Source organism: Chrysochloris asiatica, unplaced genomic scaffold (genome assembly GCF_000296735.1).
Source record: "Chrysochloris asiatica unplaced genomic scaffold, ChrAsi1.0 scaffold00228, whole genome shotgun sequence".
NCBI lineage: Eukaryota > Metazoa > Chordata > Mammalia > Afrosoricida > Chrysochloridae > Chrysochloris > Chrysochloris asiatica.
Window position 1 is genome coordinate 1,338,815 of NW_006408746.1, and position 16,259 is coordinate 1,355,073.

Sequence of the window (16,259 nt, forward strand, 5' to 3'; positions counted from 1 at the left end):
TACCAATAGTTGTATCTTAGATAACTGCTTGCGACCGTCTAAGACCCCAGATAATACTCATCAAACCAGGAGTCCTGGTATGTTGCTGTGGATTAATGTGCTGAATTGCAAAGCTGGTTTGAACCACCAGGTTGGTGGTTTAAACTCACCAGCTGCACCTCGGAAACTCGATACAGGGTTGCTATGGGTCAGACCGACTCAGTGGCACTTAACAACAACAAACTAGGACGTGTTGACCTAGATATCACCTGCCACTATAATCCTTAGCCTTTTCAAGCTCAGTAACTCAGTCTGAGAAATTTTTTGAAAGATAATTTCATTATCTTTTAACTCCATTTTTCTACAGACTTTTAAAGTTTTTATTGGACTCCTGGTTTAGAGCTGTAGGGTAAGCACTGGACTGCAAACCACAAGGTCAGCAGTTCAAACCCATTCAAACCTATTCAGGGTTAATATAAATCCGGGTTGACTCAGCGGCACTTAAAAACAACAAAAATTACATATTTGTATATATATTTCCACAAACTACTTAAGCCCCCTATTACATACATGCTACATATATATTCATTTATGTAACAAAGCATATAAGGGACACAGTTATTGGCATTTCATAGACATCTGCAAATACCCTGTTACTGTGTTAGCTTACCAACCATTCAGGCAATTTCCAACCACATCTGTGATCCCATAAGATACTTGTTTTTGTTTTTAAAGGGACAGCAACTCTCCTTTTGTTAGATCTCCAGAGTGCATCCCATCACTGAAGCACCTCCCTCTCTACCTTCTCCTTTCCTGCCTCCTGGCTGCATTCATTTGTCTAACAACCATGAAGCCTTTCCTTCCAGGCTCATGGCAGCATTTGCTGGGTTCCTCTTCTTGCTGAAGGTGCTGGTAACACTGGCAGGGTATTCATTGGTACCCAGCTCCACACAGCAGCAGCTGCACATGATCAGGAAGTAGCTGCGCTAATAGGGTGGTAGTAGCCAGGGCTTTCATTGAATGGACTTTGATCAAAAGGGATTTAATAAGTAATTTTGTGCTTCATGCTATTGGGTTTACACATTTTAAGCAATTTCCACTCAGTGTGGTTTATTTCTTATTTTAATGTCAAATGTCTGGATTTACATACTTTCAAATGTTTCCTGCTTTTAAAAGTCATCATATTTTGTTTTAAAGTGACATTTATGATTTAACAACTTTTGCATAATCTGTTAATTTAGCATTATTAAGTTATTTTTTTGGTGATTTTCTGTACCTCTGGGTTATATATATAATAAGCTAAAAATAAAAGTAGTAATGGAGTAATGTTAAAAATCATATGATAAACATAAATCTTAGCATTAATTTTTGAAAGATAAAAACATACTTCACTTGATGAATCCACGGATTAAGTTTTAGAATATTTGTAAATAGAAGGAGGCTTCAAAAAGTTTGTAGAATAATGGAGTTTTTCTTGAACTTTGTGAAGCCCCCTCATGTATGCAGCAGTTACATTGGAAAGTTGATTGTTACTTATCCAGTGCTAATGAGAACAAAAAAGCAACTCTGGAATGTGACAGTTCCTTTTAAAATCATTTGAAAGAGTAATAATAATACTTACAATACTAATATTTTATCATCTCAATTTCTTTTTTTAAATAACTAAATTACTATATTAAACTGCTTGACTGTAAGCTTGATATAATGCATGTGCATGCGGAGCTGCTTTGAATAATAAAATAAAATTGTATTACAGCACAAATATCTTTGCAACCATTATTGGAGAATCTTGGTTTACTTTACTATAGAGTTATTTGTCTATATCTTAGACCATTGCTGTGTTTGGGAGAGTCTTGATTTCCTACTGATGATGTGCATCTTGTGACAGTGTATAACTGTTTTTTGACAGAATACTGAAAACTGTTTAATGTTTTTGCATTTTGTCCTTCTTCTCTATAATTCCATTGATTAGAAAATTTCACTTCTGTAACAGCTTAATTAAGTAGTTATGGAGCATGAGTTCTTAAATATTTAATAATGAAAAATATAGTTTGATATGTGTATACAAAACCAAGATATCACTGAAGAGTCTCCCAAGTGCTTTTAATTAACATTGACATCCATGATATTATTAAAACAAAATAGAAGTATATAGTAAATTTCCTGTCATGTTCCTAGGTATCTTGTGGATTGATTTATAGGCAAGTGTTATAACCGATTACACTAAATAATCAACAGATAAAGTCAATATTCAGAGAATAAGGATCAAGTTACGGTTACAGCAGAGATTGTTATACAAGGGAATTGTCTCCCTTTCCCTATTTATTTACCTTTTCTATACTTTCATAATAATCACATTCTTTTTTATACTATAAGATTTTGGATCTTATATATAGGTAGGTGAAATAAGTACCATGAAAATAGTGCTTACTTTTATAATGTTTTATTTTTTTGTTACTAGTTTCTTCATTAATGGAAGAAGGAGAAAAAAAGAACAAACATTTTAGGCCATCAAAAATGTCTTGCAGAGAAACTACTCCACTGACGTCTTCCTCACCTGCAATAAGCCAGGAGTCACTGACAGTCAAAGAGAAGTTCATCCCTCCTGAGCTCAGTATCTGGGACTATTTTATAGCTAAGGTAATACATATACTATCCAAATCAATATTGATGTCATCACATGAGAATGAAAGTGTTTAAATGCAACTCTAAATGTTGGTACTTAGTATAAGATATTTTCCCATGCTGATTTAGAGAATTTTCAATTTTTACCAGACTACATTCCAAAAAACTATACCGGGAACTATTTTTACCATATTTCCTATGAGTTTTTAAGGCAGTTTGCTGATAAACAATGAATTTTGCATTTTAAACAAAACAAAGTATATAACAAGAGAAAATGAGAACATGATTAATGGTTTAATGTTAATATACTTGACAGAAGTTTAAGGAATCAAAAAGCCTGGGTCAGAAGTCAAAGTGCCCTGGACATATGCTTCCTTTTTGATATTACAGGAACTCCTTGCTTTGCACGGGTTCCGATATACACAAATTTCGGTTACCACCATGTAGTTAAATAACACCAGTCCTCTAGCAGCATGGATCACATTTCAGTCTCTACGTTAAATGTAAATAATCATGTAAAGGAGTCCCTATGTGGAACAAACAGGTAAACACTCAGCTATTAGCCTAAAGGTTGGTACTTCAAATCCACCCAGAAGTTAGACCTGACAGTCTGCTTCCACAAGTTCACAACCTTGAAGGCCTTATGGAAAAGTTCTGCTTTGCACACAGAGTCACTACAGGTTAGAATCTACTCATTAGCAGCTAACAATGACAGCAGTAACAATTGCATAAAGTAAAAACTTTCCTGCTAACTTTGTTTAATCCACGAATCACTATGTAAATAATAAATGCTCAAAATGATCAGTGACCAACTAAGTAGGACAGTGCTTATGCATAACCAGTTTGCACACAGACTGTTTAGTATTTAGTACTAAACATGTGCTAAACTACATGAAAGTACCATGGACTGCCAGAAGTACAAAAAAATCAGTCTTGCAAGAAGTATGGTCAGAATGCTACTTTAAGTGAGGATGGCAAGACTTAGTTTCTGGTAATCTGGATAAGTTATCAGAAGGGATTAGTCCCTGGAAAAAGGCATCATGCTTGGTAAACTTGATGACCAGCAAAAAAGAGGAAGACACCCCCTCCCCCTGATAAAGATAAGTTGACTTAGTGGCAGCAACAATGGACTCAAAACATTTGTGAGGATGTTCCATGCTGGCTGGAGCATTGGTTTCTTCTGTTGTTAATAGGAACACTTTGAGTCTGAATTGACTCAGTGGCACACTCTAACTGAAAATCTGCATTTTTGGTCTGTGTTTAAAACAATTGGATTCGTTTAAATTTGAGTTATATGCTGTAAGTCATAGCAGGCCTCAGCTTGCTATGAAGAAATAGCACACTGTCCATTTTTGACTCATTTACGGAGCATCTCTAAATCTTGTTCTTCTAGATTCTAGCTCTTACATTTGTTTTCCCAGAGATATCCCATCTTACCACCAAATCTTCTCATTTCATTTAGTGGCAGTTTTATCCTTGGAGTGCTTGAGCTAGAAATCTTTTTTTTTTTTTTTTGTCTCACTTTCTCTACTCCGTAAATCTGTCAGTAAATCTTGTCAGTGTTTCTCCAAAATCTGTTATTTCTGTTAATTTCTCTCCATCACTACTACCTGTATCTAACTCTGGTCTTGGTTACTAATTTTTTCATTTCTACTTTTTCCTTTTGATTTTTCTCATACCACAGAATGGTCATAGTAATATTATTAAACTGTAAATCTCAATAGTTGTGCTTTACTTAAAACTCATTAGAGGAATTTCATGGTACTCTTTACCATGGTCTGTAAGACTGTACCTAATCCATCATCTGCCATTCTCTTCAGCCATTCTTTCTTGCTCAACAAACTTTAGTCAAATGTTCAGAATTTTGGTTAAAAAAAGAGTAACCTTTCTAAATGATATTTCTTCCCTTTTTATTAATGTGATGTATTCATCTTTGTCATGTCTCACATAAGTGCCACTTTCCAAAGTGGCTTTTTATGACCACCAGTTTTTCTCTTTTTTTATAATGTATCTGAACTCTTTCTTTTATCATAACACTTACGATGATTTATATTTAGTTCTCAGTTATTTGTCTGTCTTTTCTGCTAAAAACATAAGTTCCATCTCTATTCATTTTAAAAACCCTTATGTCCAAATACAGTCTTTGGCACATTGTGAGTTCTTCATAAATTCTTTGTTAAGTAGATGAATAAATATGGACATTGTACAAAATGATGTCAAAGCATTTGTTAAGTACCATCGAATTAGTTTCAACTCATAACTACCCTGTATAGGGTATCTAAGGAGTAGCTAGTCAGTCTGAACTGCTGACTTTTGTCAAAGGCATAGACTGGCAAAAATAAAATAATTTATTATAAAAAATGTACATTTCTTATAATGAAGTATCTTAAAATGGAATGAACTGATGTTATTCACTATATGCTTGAATGTATTAAATCAGATATTTGAATGATAAATTCTGTATAAATTTTTTTTTTTTTTTTTTTTAAAGCCTTTTTTACCTCCTTCCCAAAGTAGAGCAGAATATGATTCAGAGGAGAGTCTGGAAAGTGATGACGAGGATGATGATATTTTAGCTTCAGATTTCCATCTTCGAGAACATTCTAACTTGAATTCATATAGGTATGGAATATTTGATTTGATGCTTTTTTTAAAGAAATACTTTATCATGAATTATGTAAATATTTTTAAAGTAATATGACTAACTGCTTTTAAAATGATATAACTAAAATTTATTAAATTTATTGAACTTTTTATTCATAATTTTAGTTAATGCGCTATATACTGCAAGGTCAGTTTGAACCACAAGGTTGTCAGTTCAAGCTCACCAGTTGCTCCTCAGAAACCCTACAAAGGGTCGCTATGAGTTGGAAGCGATTCAACATAACTTAATGACAGCAGCATGAATGGATAATATATAATTCATCATTCCTCACAGATCTTACTATAAGATTATTTTTTGCCATTGTTCTTCTAAGATAAGGAAGCCAGGCTGTTTTAGCTTAGATAATCTAATGTTTTTAGAACACTAATACTGTAAGGTGTCAGTGTTGTTGTTCTTATGTGCCATGGAGTCGGTTCCAACTGTTAGCGACCCTGTGTAGGGTTTCCGAGGCTGTAAATCTTTATGGGAGCAGAAAGCCTCATGTTTCTCCTGCGGAACAGCTGGTAGTTTCAAACTGCTGACCGTGAGATTAACAGCCTGATTCATAACCACTACCAGAGCTCCTTAAGGTGTGGTGTTGTTGTTAAGTGCCATTGAGTCGATTCCGACCCTTAGCGACCCTGTATGCAGTCTCCAAGGAGCAGCTGGTAAGCTTGAACCACCAACCTTGCAGTTCAGATGATTTTGCAGTCTGACGCATTAGCCTACAGCACCACACCAGGACACCTAAGGTGTCAGTAAGTACTAGTTTAAAAAGATTTACATATATACAAAAGTTTAGGAAGACTGTTAAATAATAACAAAACAATATTTTACTAGAGGACATCTTAGAGACTAGTAGTGTACATTCAAATTCCTAGTGTAGTACTGTAGGATAAGCACTGGACCGCTAACCCCAAGGCTGTGGTTCACATCCATCACTCACTCCTCAGAAACCCTATACAAGGTGGTTACAAGTCAGAATTGACTCAATGACTTAACAACTACAATAACAAATAATGTACATTGAGAGTCACTTAAAATATGATTCTAATATATATTGTTTTCTGAGCACATTTAACATAAATATCAACAGAACATAACGAAGGGCTGGACTACAGTGTGAATGGAACCTCCAGACTTATATAGTACATAGTAAGCAGCAGACATAAGTGTCTCTCAGAGTATACTTTTATTAATGAAAGTTTTATACATGCTCTGAATTCAGCTTTTCTCCTCAGTGTCTTATGATTTTGGGGGGTGGTATGTGTGGTTGTTCCTTAATTGTATAGAATATCTAAGTACATAGTTTTGAAAGTATGAATAAATATTATCATAGTCTTTGTTCAATATAGATTGCATTTGCAACATCATCATTTTATACATGAAAAGTTTATCATGAAAGGTAAAGTCACAAACTTGGTATATACAGCTAATCCATAAAAAAGCATTCATGTTTTAATTAAAGCAATAGTTCTTAAATTTAGGGTTGGGATGATCATAGGCTATCAGTTTGAGAAAAAGGTAATACAAGTTTTGGACCATCGCCACAAAAATTCAAAATCACACAAAATGAGTCATGATATTTTGTATTTGCTTTATTTACATACGAGGGGACTTAAAAAGTCCATCTCACTACCCCAAGTTTGAAATTTTGGGATTATCTTCATCTTCAAAAATTAGGGACTGTTTAAATTATGACATAGATATATGATAGAATACAGTGATAGAAATGTAATTATAGGAAATTTGACATTATTTTGGAATAGGTTTACAGTATATTAATTGGATGATAGCAAGTTTCAAAAGTATTGTAAATAGGATCTTCTTTTTATAGAAGTGTATCTATACATAGATTGTTGATGTTGGTAAGTGCTATCAAGTTGATTCTGAGTCAAAGAAACCCTATAGAGGGTTTCCGAGGCTTTAAATCTTCACGGGAGCAAGGAGCCTCGTTGTTCTCTCAAGGAGTGGCTGGCAGGCTTGAACCTCGGACCTTGTGATTCACAGTCCAGTGTTTATGGTATGGAGCTCCTATGTAGATAAATAGATGTGTGTGTATATATATAACCAAACACATGTAGAAAAATAGTAATTGTGGTTATCCAGTCCTGGTTATCCACTGGACTGCAAGGTCAGTTTGAACCACAAGTTGGCAGTTGAAATCCACCAGCCATTTCTTGGAAACCCAGTGATTGGGAATTGGCTTAACATCACTAAACAACAATAACAGCAGCAATATAGTAACAGGTTTATTTATGTATGCTTATTTTTATTTACTGGAGTCTGGTGTAGCACTATGGCTTAATGCACTGGAGTGCAAAGTTGGTTTGAACTGCAGGGTTGGCAGTTCAAGGTCACCAGTCACCTCTCGGAATCCTACATAAGATTGCTATGAGTCAGAACTGACTCGACGGCACTTAACAATATTGTTATTTACCCATAATTTCCAAACTGTTGTCCTGTATTTATGAAGTTTCTAAATTAAAATCATTTCAGTAAACATTTATCTAATTTATTTTAATAAATAGGATAGTTAATATTATCAAACATATGCTTTGCATATATAAGTATCATCAACATTCAGAATGCTCACTACCAGCTCAAATGCTGTGTTTTCTTTGTGTTGTCTCTATTTGCCTAAATTATGAGATAACAATATATTATCTCATCTCTTTGATAAGCTGTTTACATATGAAGGGTATAGGTAATTTATTCAGATGGGATAATGTTAATTGCATTATTAAAAAAATAGAAATTTTCCTCAAAAATATTGTTGAGTGAATTAAATACTTTCTTCATTGAAAAAAAAGTGTTTTAACTTATTGATGTTAATTTTTCCTGTTGGCTTTAATTTTTGAAAATATGAAATATTTACATAGTTCAAAAGTCAAACTTTTATAGAAATCAAATGATTTCTACCTTTTTTGCTAATGTAAATAATGATGGCATGAGTAAATGCAGGCTTTTCTGGAGATATGTGATCAGGGTAGATTTTTAATAGTGGAATTTTGGGGTCAAAATGTGGTATGCTCTTTTTAATGTCTACATATATATTTAACAGTGCGACTGTTGCTTTATTTTTAGTTGGTCATTGATGCGATTAGCAATGGTGCAGTTGGTGCTCAACAATTTGAAGACTTTCTATCCCTTTGCAGGTCATGATCTTGCAGGTAATAAATATCTTTAACTACTGTTGCTGTACTTTTAATTTACCCCTCTGTATTTATTTTTTAATCATGGAGAACAAAAATTGCTAAAATCCTGTTGTTGAAGAAAAGTTTCTTTTAACTAAGCCTACCACTGTAAATGTGCCTTATTATACTGATAGACATGTATCATGGCAGTATCCAAGAAAACAAGGAGACTGTACCTGATGTTATTAACGGTATTGAGACAGTATTTATAGCTCTGGCTGAGGGTTGAGTGATGAAATTGTGTTAGATATGTAGAATACTGAGCCAGTGTAGAAACATAGCAATTATTAAGTCCAAAGCAGGAAAAGATTATACAGGAAAAAAAGAACCATGACTATATGCCAAGTTCAGCAATGAACTCCATTTTATATATACATAAGGGGCTTCAAACAGTCATGGAAAAGTGTAATTAAAAGACAGTGAATTTTTTTCATGAACTTTTTAAGTCCCCTCATATGTAAATAAGGCAAACACTAAAATACCAAGTTAGCCAGAAATTTTGATGTAGCTATATTAGAATGATGAAGAGAATTTATTTTCAAATTCCACAGTAGTAAATCATTTGTAAAATTGAAAATCAAGAACTCACAGTATAAATATGGAGGTAAGAAGCAGGAATAGAAAAATTTAAAGTGAAACCAGACCTCAGAACTCTGGCAAGAAACTGGAAAGTGATAAGTATAAGTTTTGTAATATCATTTAATTTTTAAAAGGTTTCTGTTATTTTCTAGACAAATCTTGATGTCATACAGAATTTGGGTCATTACAAAGGTTTAAAGCAGTTAAAATCAGACATGTTTTCAGATTAGTTTTTCATGTGAAATTAGTCACAAGAAGTGGCTGATACAGCAATAATTTAATTGATGAATTATCAGTATAATCCCAAATTCTATTATTAGAGCTTTGATGTAACTTCTACTTAGGATTGTCCTTTTATTCTGTTGTTCTAGGCCACCTAATTGTATTCACATGCTGTGCATGTTTAAGATTTTTTTAAATTGTGAATTGACTGAAGGTTTGCATACAAAATGATCAGTTTTACATTCAACATATCATACACTGTTTCATCTCAATGATGCCAATCCACTCCATCAAGCAGTTCTGATTTCTCCCTGTGGTTACCCATGTAAAAATATCCTCTTTCAAACTCTTACATTTTGTGGGATACATAAATATACATATACATACATGTGTATATGTGTGTATATATATATATACATATACACACACACACACACACACATATATAAGGAGCTCTGGTAGCGTAGTGGTTACGAATCGGGCTGCAAACCACAAGGTCAGTAGTTCGAAACTACCAGCTGCTCCGCGGGAGAAAGATGAGGCTTTCTGCTCCCGTAAAGATTTATAGCCTCGGAAACCCTGTTCAGGGTCGCTATGGGTCGGAACGGACTCCACGGCACTTAACAACAACATATAAACATATATATGTATGTATGTATATATCCTACTCTTCCTCCCATATCAATTTAGGCAGTGTCTGTGCCCGTGTATCTACGTACAAAACACTGTCGTTCCAAGATTGTGTATTTGTGTATATATCAACATTTACCTCTATCCCCTTTAGCCCTTGCATACTTCCCTGTGTCTTCACCTATCTTCATCATTCTACCAACCTTCCTCTTCTTGTATATTGCCTTCTCTGTCAACCGAGTTAACATGATTCTACCCTCGAGCCAGTGAATTGCTTTCCCTTCCCTCTGACCCCTGATAACCATCAAAGAATGTTTCTTTTAGTATTAAAACCTTTTCTAGAGTTTTTACAATAGTGGTCTCGTGTATTATTTTATTTTTTGTGATTGACTTATTTCACTCAGTTTAATATCCTCCAGGTTCATCCATGTTATGAGGTGTTTCACAGATTCATCTTTATTCTTCAACTCTCTGTATTATTCCACTGAGTATATGTACCAACATTTGTTAAACCATTCTCCTGTGTATGGGCATTTATGCTGTCTCCATATTTTTGCTATTGATAATAGTGCTACAATGAACATTGGTGTGCATCTATCTACTTGTGTCTTGGTTTTATTTCTTGTGTATATATACCAAGTAGAGGGATTATTGGGAAAGCACTCAACCACAGGTTGGTTTGAATCACAAGGTTGGCAGTTCAAACACACCAGGTGTTCCTTGGGATTGCTAGGTCATACTGTATTTATAGTTTTAACTTTCAGAGGAAGTTCCATACTGTTTTCCACAGTGACTGAACCATTTTACAGCCCCACCAGCAATGTAAGAGGGTCCCAGTCTTTCCACACCCTCACCAGCATTCATCATTTTATTTTTGTTGTATTTTTAACTATGCTATTAATGCATGGGTGAGATGATATCTCATTGTTATTTTTATTTGTATCTCAGATGACTGATTGTGAACATATCTTCATATGTTTGTTGGCTGAATGTCTTCCTCAGTGAAGTGACTGTTCATGTCCTTTGCCCATTTTTTAACTGGGTTGTCTTTTTCTTGTTGAGGTGTGCAGTTTAGTGTAAATTTGAGAGTTTAGTCCCCCATCAGATATGTCATTGCAAAATATTTTTTCCCAGCCTGCCAGTTCCCTTTTTACTCTTTTGCAAAATCTTTTGATGCACATAAATACTTGATTTTTAGGAGGTCCACATCATCTATTTAGTGTTAATACTGCTGGTGTGTTTTTATAATGTTTAATAGTGTATATATGCCATGTATTAGAGCTCCTAAGTTTATCCCTATTTTTTCATTGATGTAGTGTTAGGTTCTGTATTTATATCTTTAACCCACATTGAGTTTGTTTTTGTATATGGTGTGAGATATAGGTCTTGTTTCTTCTGCAAATGGATTACCAGTTTTGCCAGTACCATTTGTTGTAGAGACTACCTGTTCCCAATTTAATATGTTTTATCCTTTGTCAAAGATCACCTGACTGTATATGGATGGGTTTACTTCTGGTTTCTCAAGTGTGTTCCACTTTCATTGTACCAGTACCAAGCTATTTTGACCACTGTGTCTGTGTAGACAATTTTGAGATCAGGAGTTAGATGCCTCCAACTTTCTTCACCTTAATTAGTCTTGTCCGAGGTCTCTTTCCTTTTTTTAAAAGTTAGTGATAATTTTTTCCATCTCTTTAAAGAATAATATTGGAACCTGTATTTGGATTGCATTGTATCTATACAGATAGTGTTAGAATTTTCACAATGTTAGGTCTTCGTATCCAATAACATTGTGTTTTATAAATCTCTGGGTTCTCATGCCTTCATCCCTTTCCATAGTTTCTCTGCCAAGGTGTGTGTTAATATCTTAGTCATTCTTAAATATAGCATTTTATTACAGAAGATAAAGGTGGACCAACTTTATTTTTACTTTTTAGAACTTCCAGTTAGTTCACCACTTTGTCATGCTGTTCTAAAAACTCTCCAGTGTTGGGAACAAGTTCTTCTCCGACGACTTGAAATCCATGGTGGGCCACCTCAAAACTATATTGCAGTTCATACCTCTGATGAGAGTTTGTCATCAGGTCCTGCAATTCTTCGCCACAAAGCTTTGCTGGAACCTACAAACACTCCTTTCAGGTACGTTATTCTTTTTTAGTAGGAGTATTACTAAATTAGAAAGTTATTATTATATAGAGAAAAAAATATTTAAGGCCTATGTTTAATTTGAGGTTAGTGGTTTGTTCATGGGTAGGCTTCTTACCCTCGATACAGGAAACTCATGTCCATCCCAGCTGATGCACAACCTGCATAGCTACCGCCCTTTTGTCATTGGAAACTTGCTTGGTGCTTACATACTGGACAGACTAAGCTAGACTAGAAAAAATGGACTGGCTATCTTCTGACGATCAGCCAGTGAAAATCATATGGCTCACAAATGTTCAATTTTTAATAGATGGAGATAGAATTGTAGTCCAGTTGTGTACTATACTGTGTATGGCATTGCTGTGAGTCAGGGGCTGACTAGATGACAGATAAAAATATGCTTAATTTGTTATTCTAGGCTCACATCTATGTCTTTGTGATACGTGTTGAGTTCAGAGGTCAGCAAACTTGTTCTGAAAAGGTCCAGTAGCAAGTATTTTAGGTTTTGCCGACCATACAGTTTCATTACAACTACTCACCTTGCCACTGTGGTGTGAAAGAAATGACAGATAAAAACCTTATTTTCAAAAACATGAGGCCTATTGAATTTGGCTTACAGGCTACATTTTACTGACTTCTGTAGATCAGTACTATTCAAATTAATTGGTCAGCAAGCTTTTATTGTCAGTGAAGTTAACTTCAGAAGTTAACTCAATGCAGTGTTTGCTTCATCTATAAAGTCTTGATTCAGAAAAGAACTAAAGGAAAAAATGTGCTTAGTGTCTTACATGACATAGTTGAGGTACATTCTTATATAAGTTCTTACCTCAGTGCTCACTGCTAAGTAGGAACAAAAAGCTTGTGGACTGGTGCATATCCATATACAACACTTTGAGTATACCTTGTAGATCTCTTCTAGGAAACATACCTATGAGAGGGCTTCAAAATGCTCATGGAAAAATTGAATTGAGTAGTAATGGAATTTTTGTTAGAAAAATTTTTAAAGTCACCCCATATTTATGTTAGATCTCAGTTTTCTAGTTCAGGGATCAGCAAACTATGGCTCTGAGATCCAATCCTAGCCTACTCCTGTCTTTAAATGAAGTTCTACTGGATTATCAACCATATCCATTCACTTGCATGTTCTTTTTTTCCCCTAGTCTTAATAACATGTATTTATTGATACTATTTCATTGTTTTTCTGTTGCTGCTTTGACAAGTCATCCAACATTTATTGTTTTGAAACAACCACCGGTTTATTTGTTCACAATTCTTTGATCTAGTCTTGGCCTAGCTGAATGTTTCTTCTGCTGGTTTTGCCAGTGGTCTTTTTTTTTTAACCTTTTAATTGTGAATTGAGTGAAGGTTTACAAGGCTACTTTGCCAATGAGATGGCAGAGTTTAGTAGTTGTGGCAAAGATCAGATGATCTCCAGAGCATAAAATATAGTCTATCTGGTCCCTTAAGAAAAATATGCTGATGATGTAATCTGATTCTAGTTAACTTCTAGTAAGCATTCATACAGTATCAAGGAAATGTAATCATGCTTATCAGAAATTGTTAAAAGTGTATAATTAAATTTACTCTCTAGATCCAAACATCATATGGCACTTTCTGTGAAAAGGCTTTGGCAGTACTTGGTAAAACAAGAAGAAATTCAAGAGACCTTTATCAGAAATATATTCACAAAGAAACGATGTTTAAATGAGGTATGTGAAGTTAAAATCTGTTTATACAGTTTTATTATTAAAGTCTTTTATAGTATCATGTAACCATGAAGAATGAGTTGATTTGTTAAAGATATTTTTCTAGCTGTTAAGTGATCCAAAAAAGAGGGACAACAATATTTTCAAATTAGTATTTATTTTTTAAAATATATTGCTTGGATTAAGATTTTTGTACATTTTCTTATTTTCTGTGTTATGATCGTGAATTTAAGAAAGTTGGAATTTCCTGCAATGAAATTGTTTAAAGAATTTTATCCTAGAAGTACCAATTTGATGATATGGGGAACTTGGACCTGAATATAAATAAACCTATATAATTTTTTTAAGTGGGAGGGAAAATAACGTACTTTAGTTGGAGATATAAGAAAATAAAATGGCTTCTCATTTAAGTTGCTATAAAGCACAATGGTATCTAACATTGAAAAACAAATTACTTATATCTAATTATTTTTCAAAGAACTAATTTATGAGATGTAGCCACCCACAATATTATATTTTGTCTAATGGTGTAAACATATTTAAGGTAACGACCCTAAGAAATCTAGGATATAAGAAAATACAGTTGATTTCCATTATTTTCATTAGTTATGTCCCCTCAAATATTTAATTAGTAGATTACGAACCAACTTTTACCTCAGGTGAGAATTTATCACCAGTATGCACAAGCATGTCTGTACATCACTACAAAAGCACTGCAGGTACTGTTAGTGAACAGATAAATTCATGAATATGGAATCTGCAAATAATGAGCATGGCCTAGCTTTTGTGTCCTTGCTGATTTAGAAAACTTTTAACTTGCATAACTTGATATCACCATTTGAAATCTTAGCTGAAAAATGAATACTAGCGCAAGTCAAAAAGTATTGCTGCTGAAGAGTCCAGTTCATATTTGTACATGTTTATGCCAAAGAAAATGTGTTTAAACATGTCTGATCACTGGATGACTGCAGACAGATTCTCTCAGCTGTACACTTGCATTAGTCTCCTTAGGGTGCCTTCAAAAAAGGAATACTTTTTGCATCAGGGCAAAATATGATTCAGAGGTTAAGACTAATACTAAAATTTTAATGAAACAAATGGTTATTTTCTGAAATCATTCAAGTTTTCTTCCGATTTATTTTTTTTTAGTAGAATCTTTTTTCAGAAAACAAAACAAAACAAAAAAGTTTCCAACCACACACGGGGTTGGGGGGTGGTAAGGGGAGGTGTCTGTCCAACCAGCCCTGTCCCCCACCCCATATGGTTTTGGCAGCAATAAGGGGTTTGGGGTAATGGCCCAAAAAATAAAAATGGTGTATGTGTGTGTATGGGAAGGAGAGGGGTACAAAAGCAGTGGGGAGTGGTAGGGGCAAGGGGCAGACGAGATCAGTACTGAGCACGTCGCAGGTGGGAGACCATTTCATAACATTTCTTGTTGATGAAACCACCGTGGACACCTTCTTTGCCCATCAGCAGGACTAGCGTCTTGGCAGTCATGGTGACAGTGAGGTTGAAGGTAGGAGCTCCGCCAGTGCTCTTGGTGCAAAAGATCTGTGGTATACTTCCCGTCCAGCAGTACTGAGTCCCGGATCACAGAACATTTCTGGCCCCCAAGTGTCAGCCCACTCACGATTGATCGATGTTTGCCATTAACGAATGTTTTCCCGGGGACAGCGGCCCAGACAGAGGGCGAGTCCTTATAGCCCCCTATGGCCGTGTCCTTACAGGTCTCGTCCGCCAAGATATCGATGTAGGCGTTTCACTCGGCCATGGTGCTGCTACTGGGGCTGTTCTTGGTGCTGCTGGTGGGCCATGGACTGAGCTCGGGCTGCCTCCAGCTGGCGGGCGCAGGGGGAGGCTGAGAGCTTGGGGCACACGCTGATGCCCGGACCGTGGCTCTGCTAGCTGTGCACCAGATTTATTCTTTTTTAATGGTTGTTTCTCTACCAGATGAATACTGAGATTTTTTCTTCAAGCTCACTATTTCAGGTTTCCACTGATTCAATTTTATTTCTATGCTCTTTCTGTGTATTATCATTTCTGGAGTTTTATTGTACGTCTTCTGGCTTCCTAATTGCTGTTTTTGTATGGTTCCCATTTTTTTCAATTATTTTATCAGTTTGTGTCCTGAATATTTTCATGATTTTGTCTATGTTTTCCTTAATTTCATCTGTACTTTTTTCGATCTTACTATGCCTAGTTAGCATTCTTTTAAATTCCTTATTGCAGAGTTCCACTTCACTTCTGGTGTTAGATTTTCTGACTCTATATTTTGGTCACTTGTGAGAGGCAGTTCTATCTTGTTTCTTTATGTAAGCTTAAATAGTTTGTTTTCATCAAGTCATTATGTCATATTTGTATTTAGTTGATAACTGTATGTTGCTGAATTCTCAGGCACTCACCACCTGTCTCCTAGTGGATGTGGTAGGAACTGGAAGTATGAATGCCGGTAGTTCTGTTTGTTGTGTAACATAGTCCAGGGGGGTTCACTGCCTCCTGAAATGGGTGCTATGCTAGGCGTGCAACTCCAAGCAG

At 35.1% G+C, this 16,259-nt stretch overlaps 1 protein-coding gene and 1 pseudogene across 1 annotated transcript in view; one reads left to right on the forward strand and one right to left on the reverse strand.

Annotated features, from left to right (window-relative positions):
* The window catches only part of DMXL1 (Dmx-like 1), a 280,448-nt gene that overhangs the window by 204,636 nt on the left and 59,553 nt on the right, over positions 1–16,259 (forward strand). The window contains exons 29-33 of the mRNA XM_006873194.1: positions 2,441–2,619; positions 5,096–5,226; positions 8,336–8,421; positions 11,811–12,012; positions 13,610–13,727. Of these exons, the coding sequence (XP_006873256.1) occupies positions 2,441–2,619; positions 5,096–5,226; positions 8,336–8,421; positions 11,811–12,012; positions 13,610–13,727 (716 nt within the window). The remainder of the gene's footprint in view (positions 1–2,440; positions 2,620–5,095; positions 5,227–8,335; positions 8,422–11,810; positions 12,013–13,609; positions 13,728–16,259) is intronic.
* Positions 15,111–15,495, reverse strand: LOC102838524 (annotated as a pseudogene).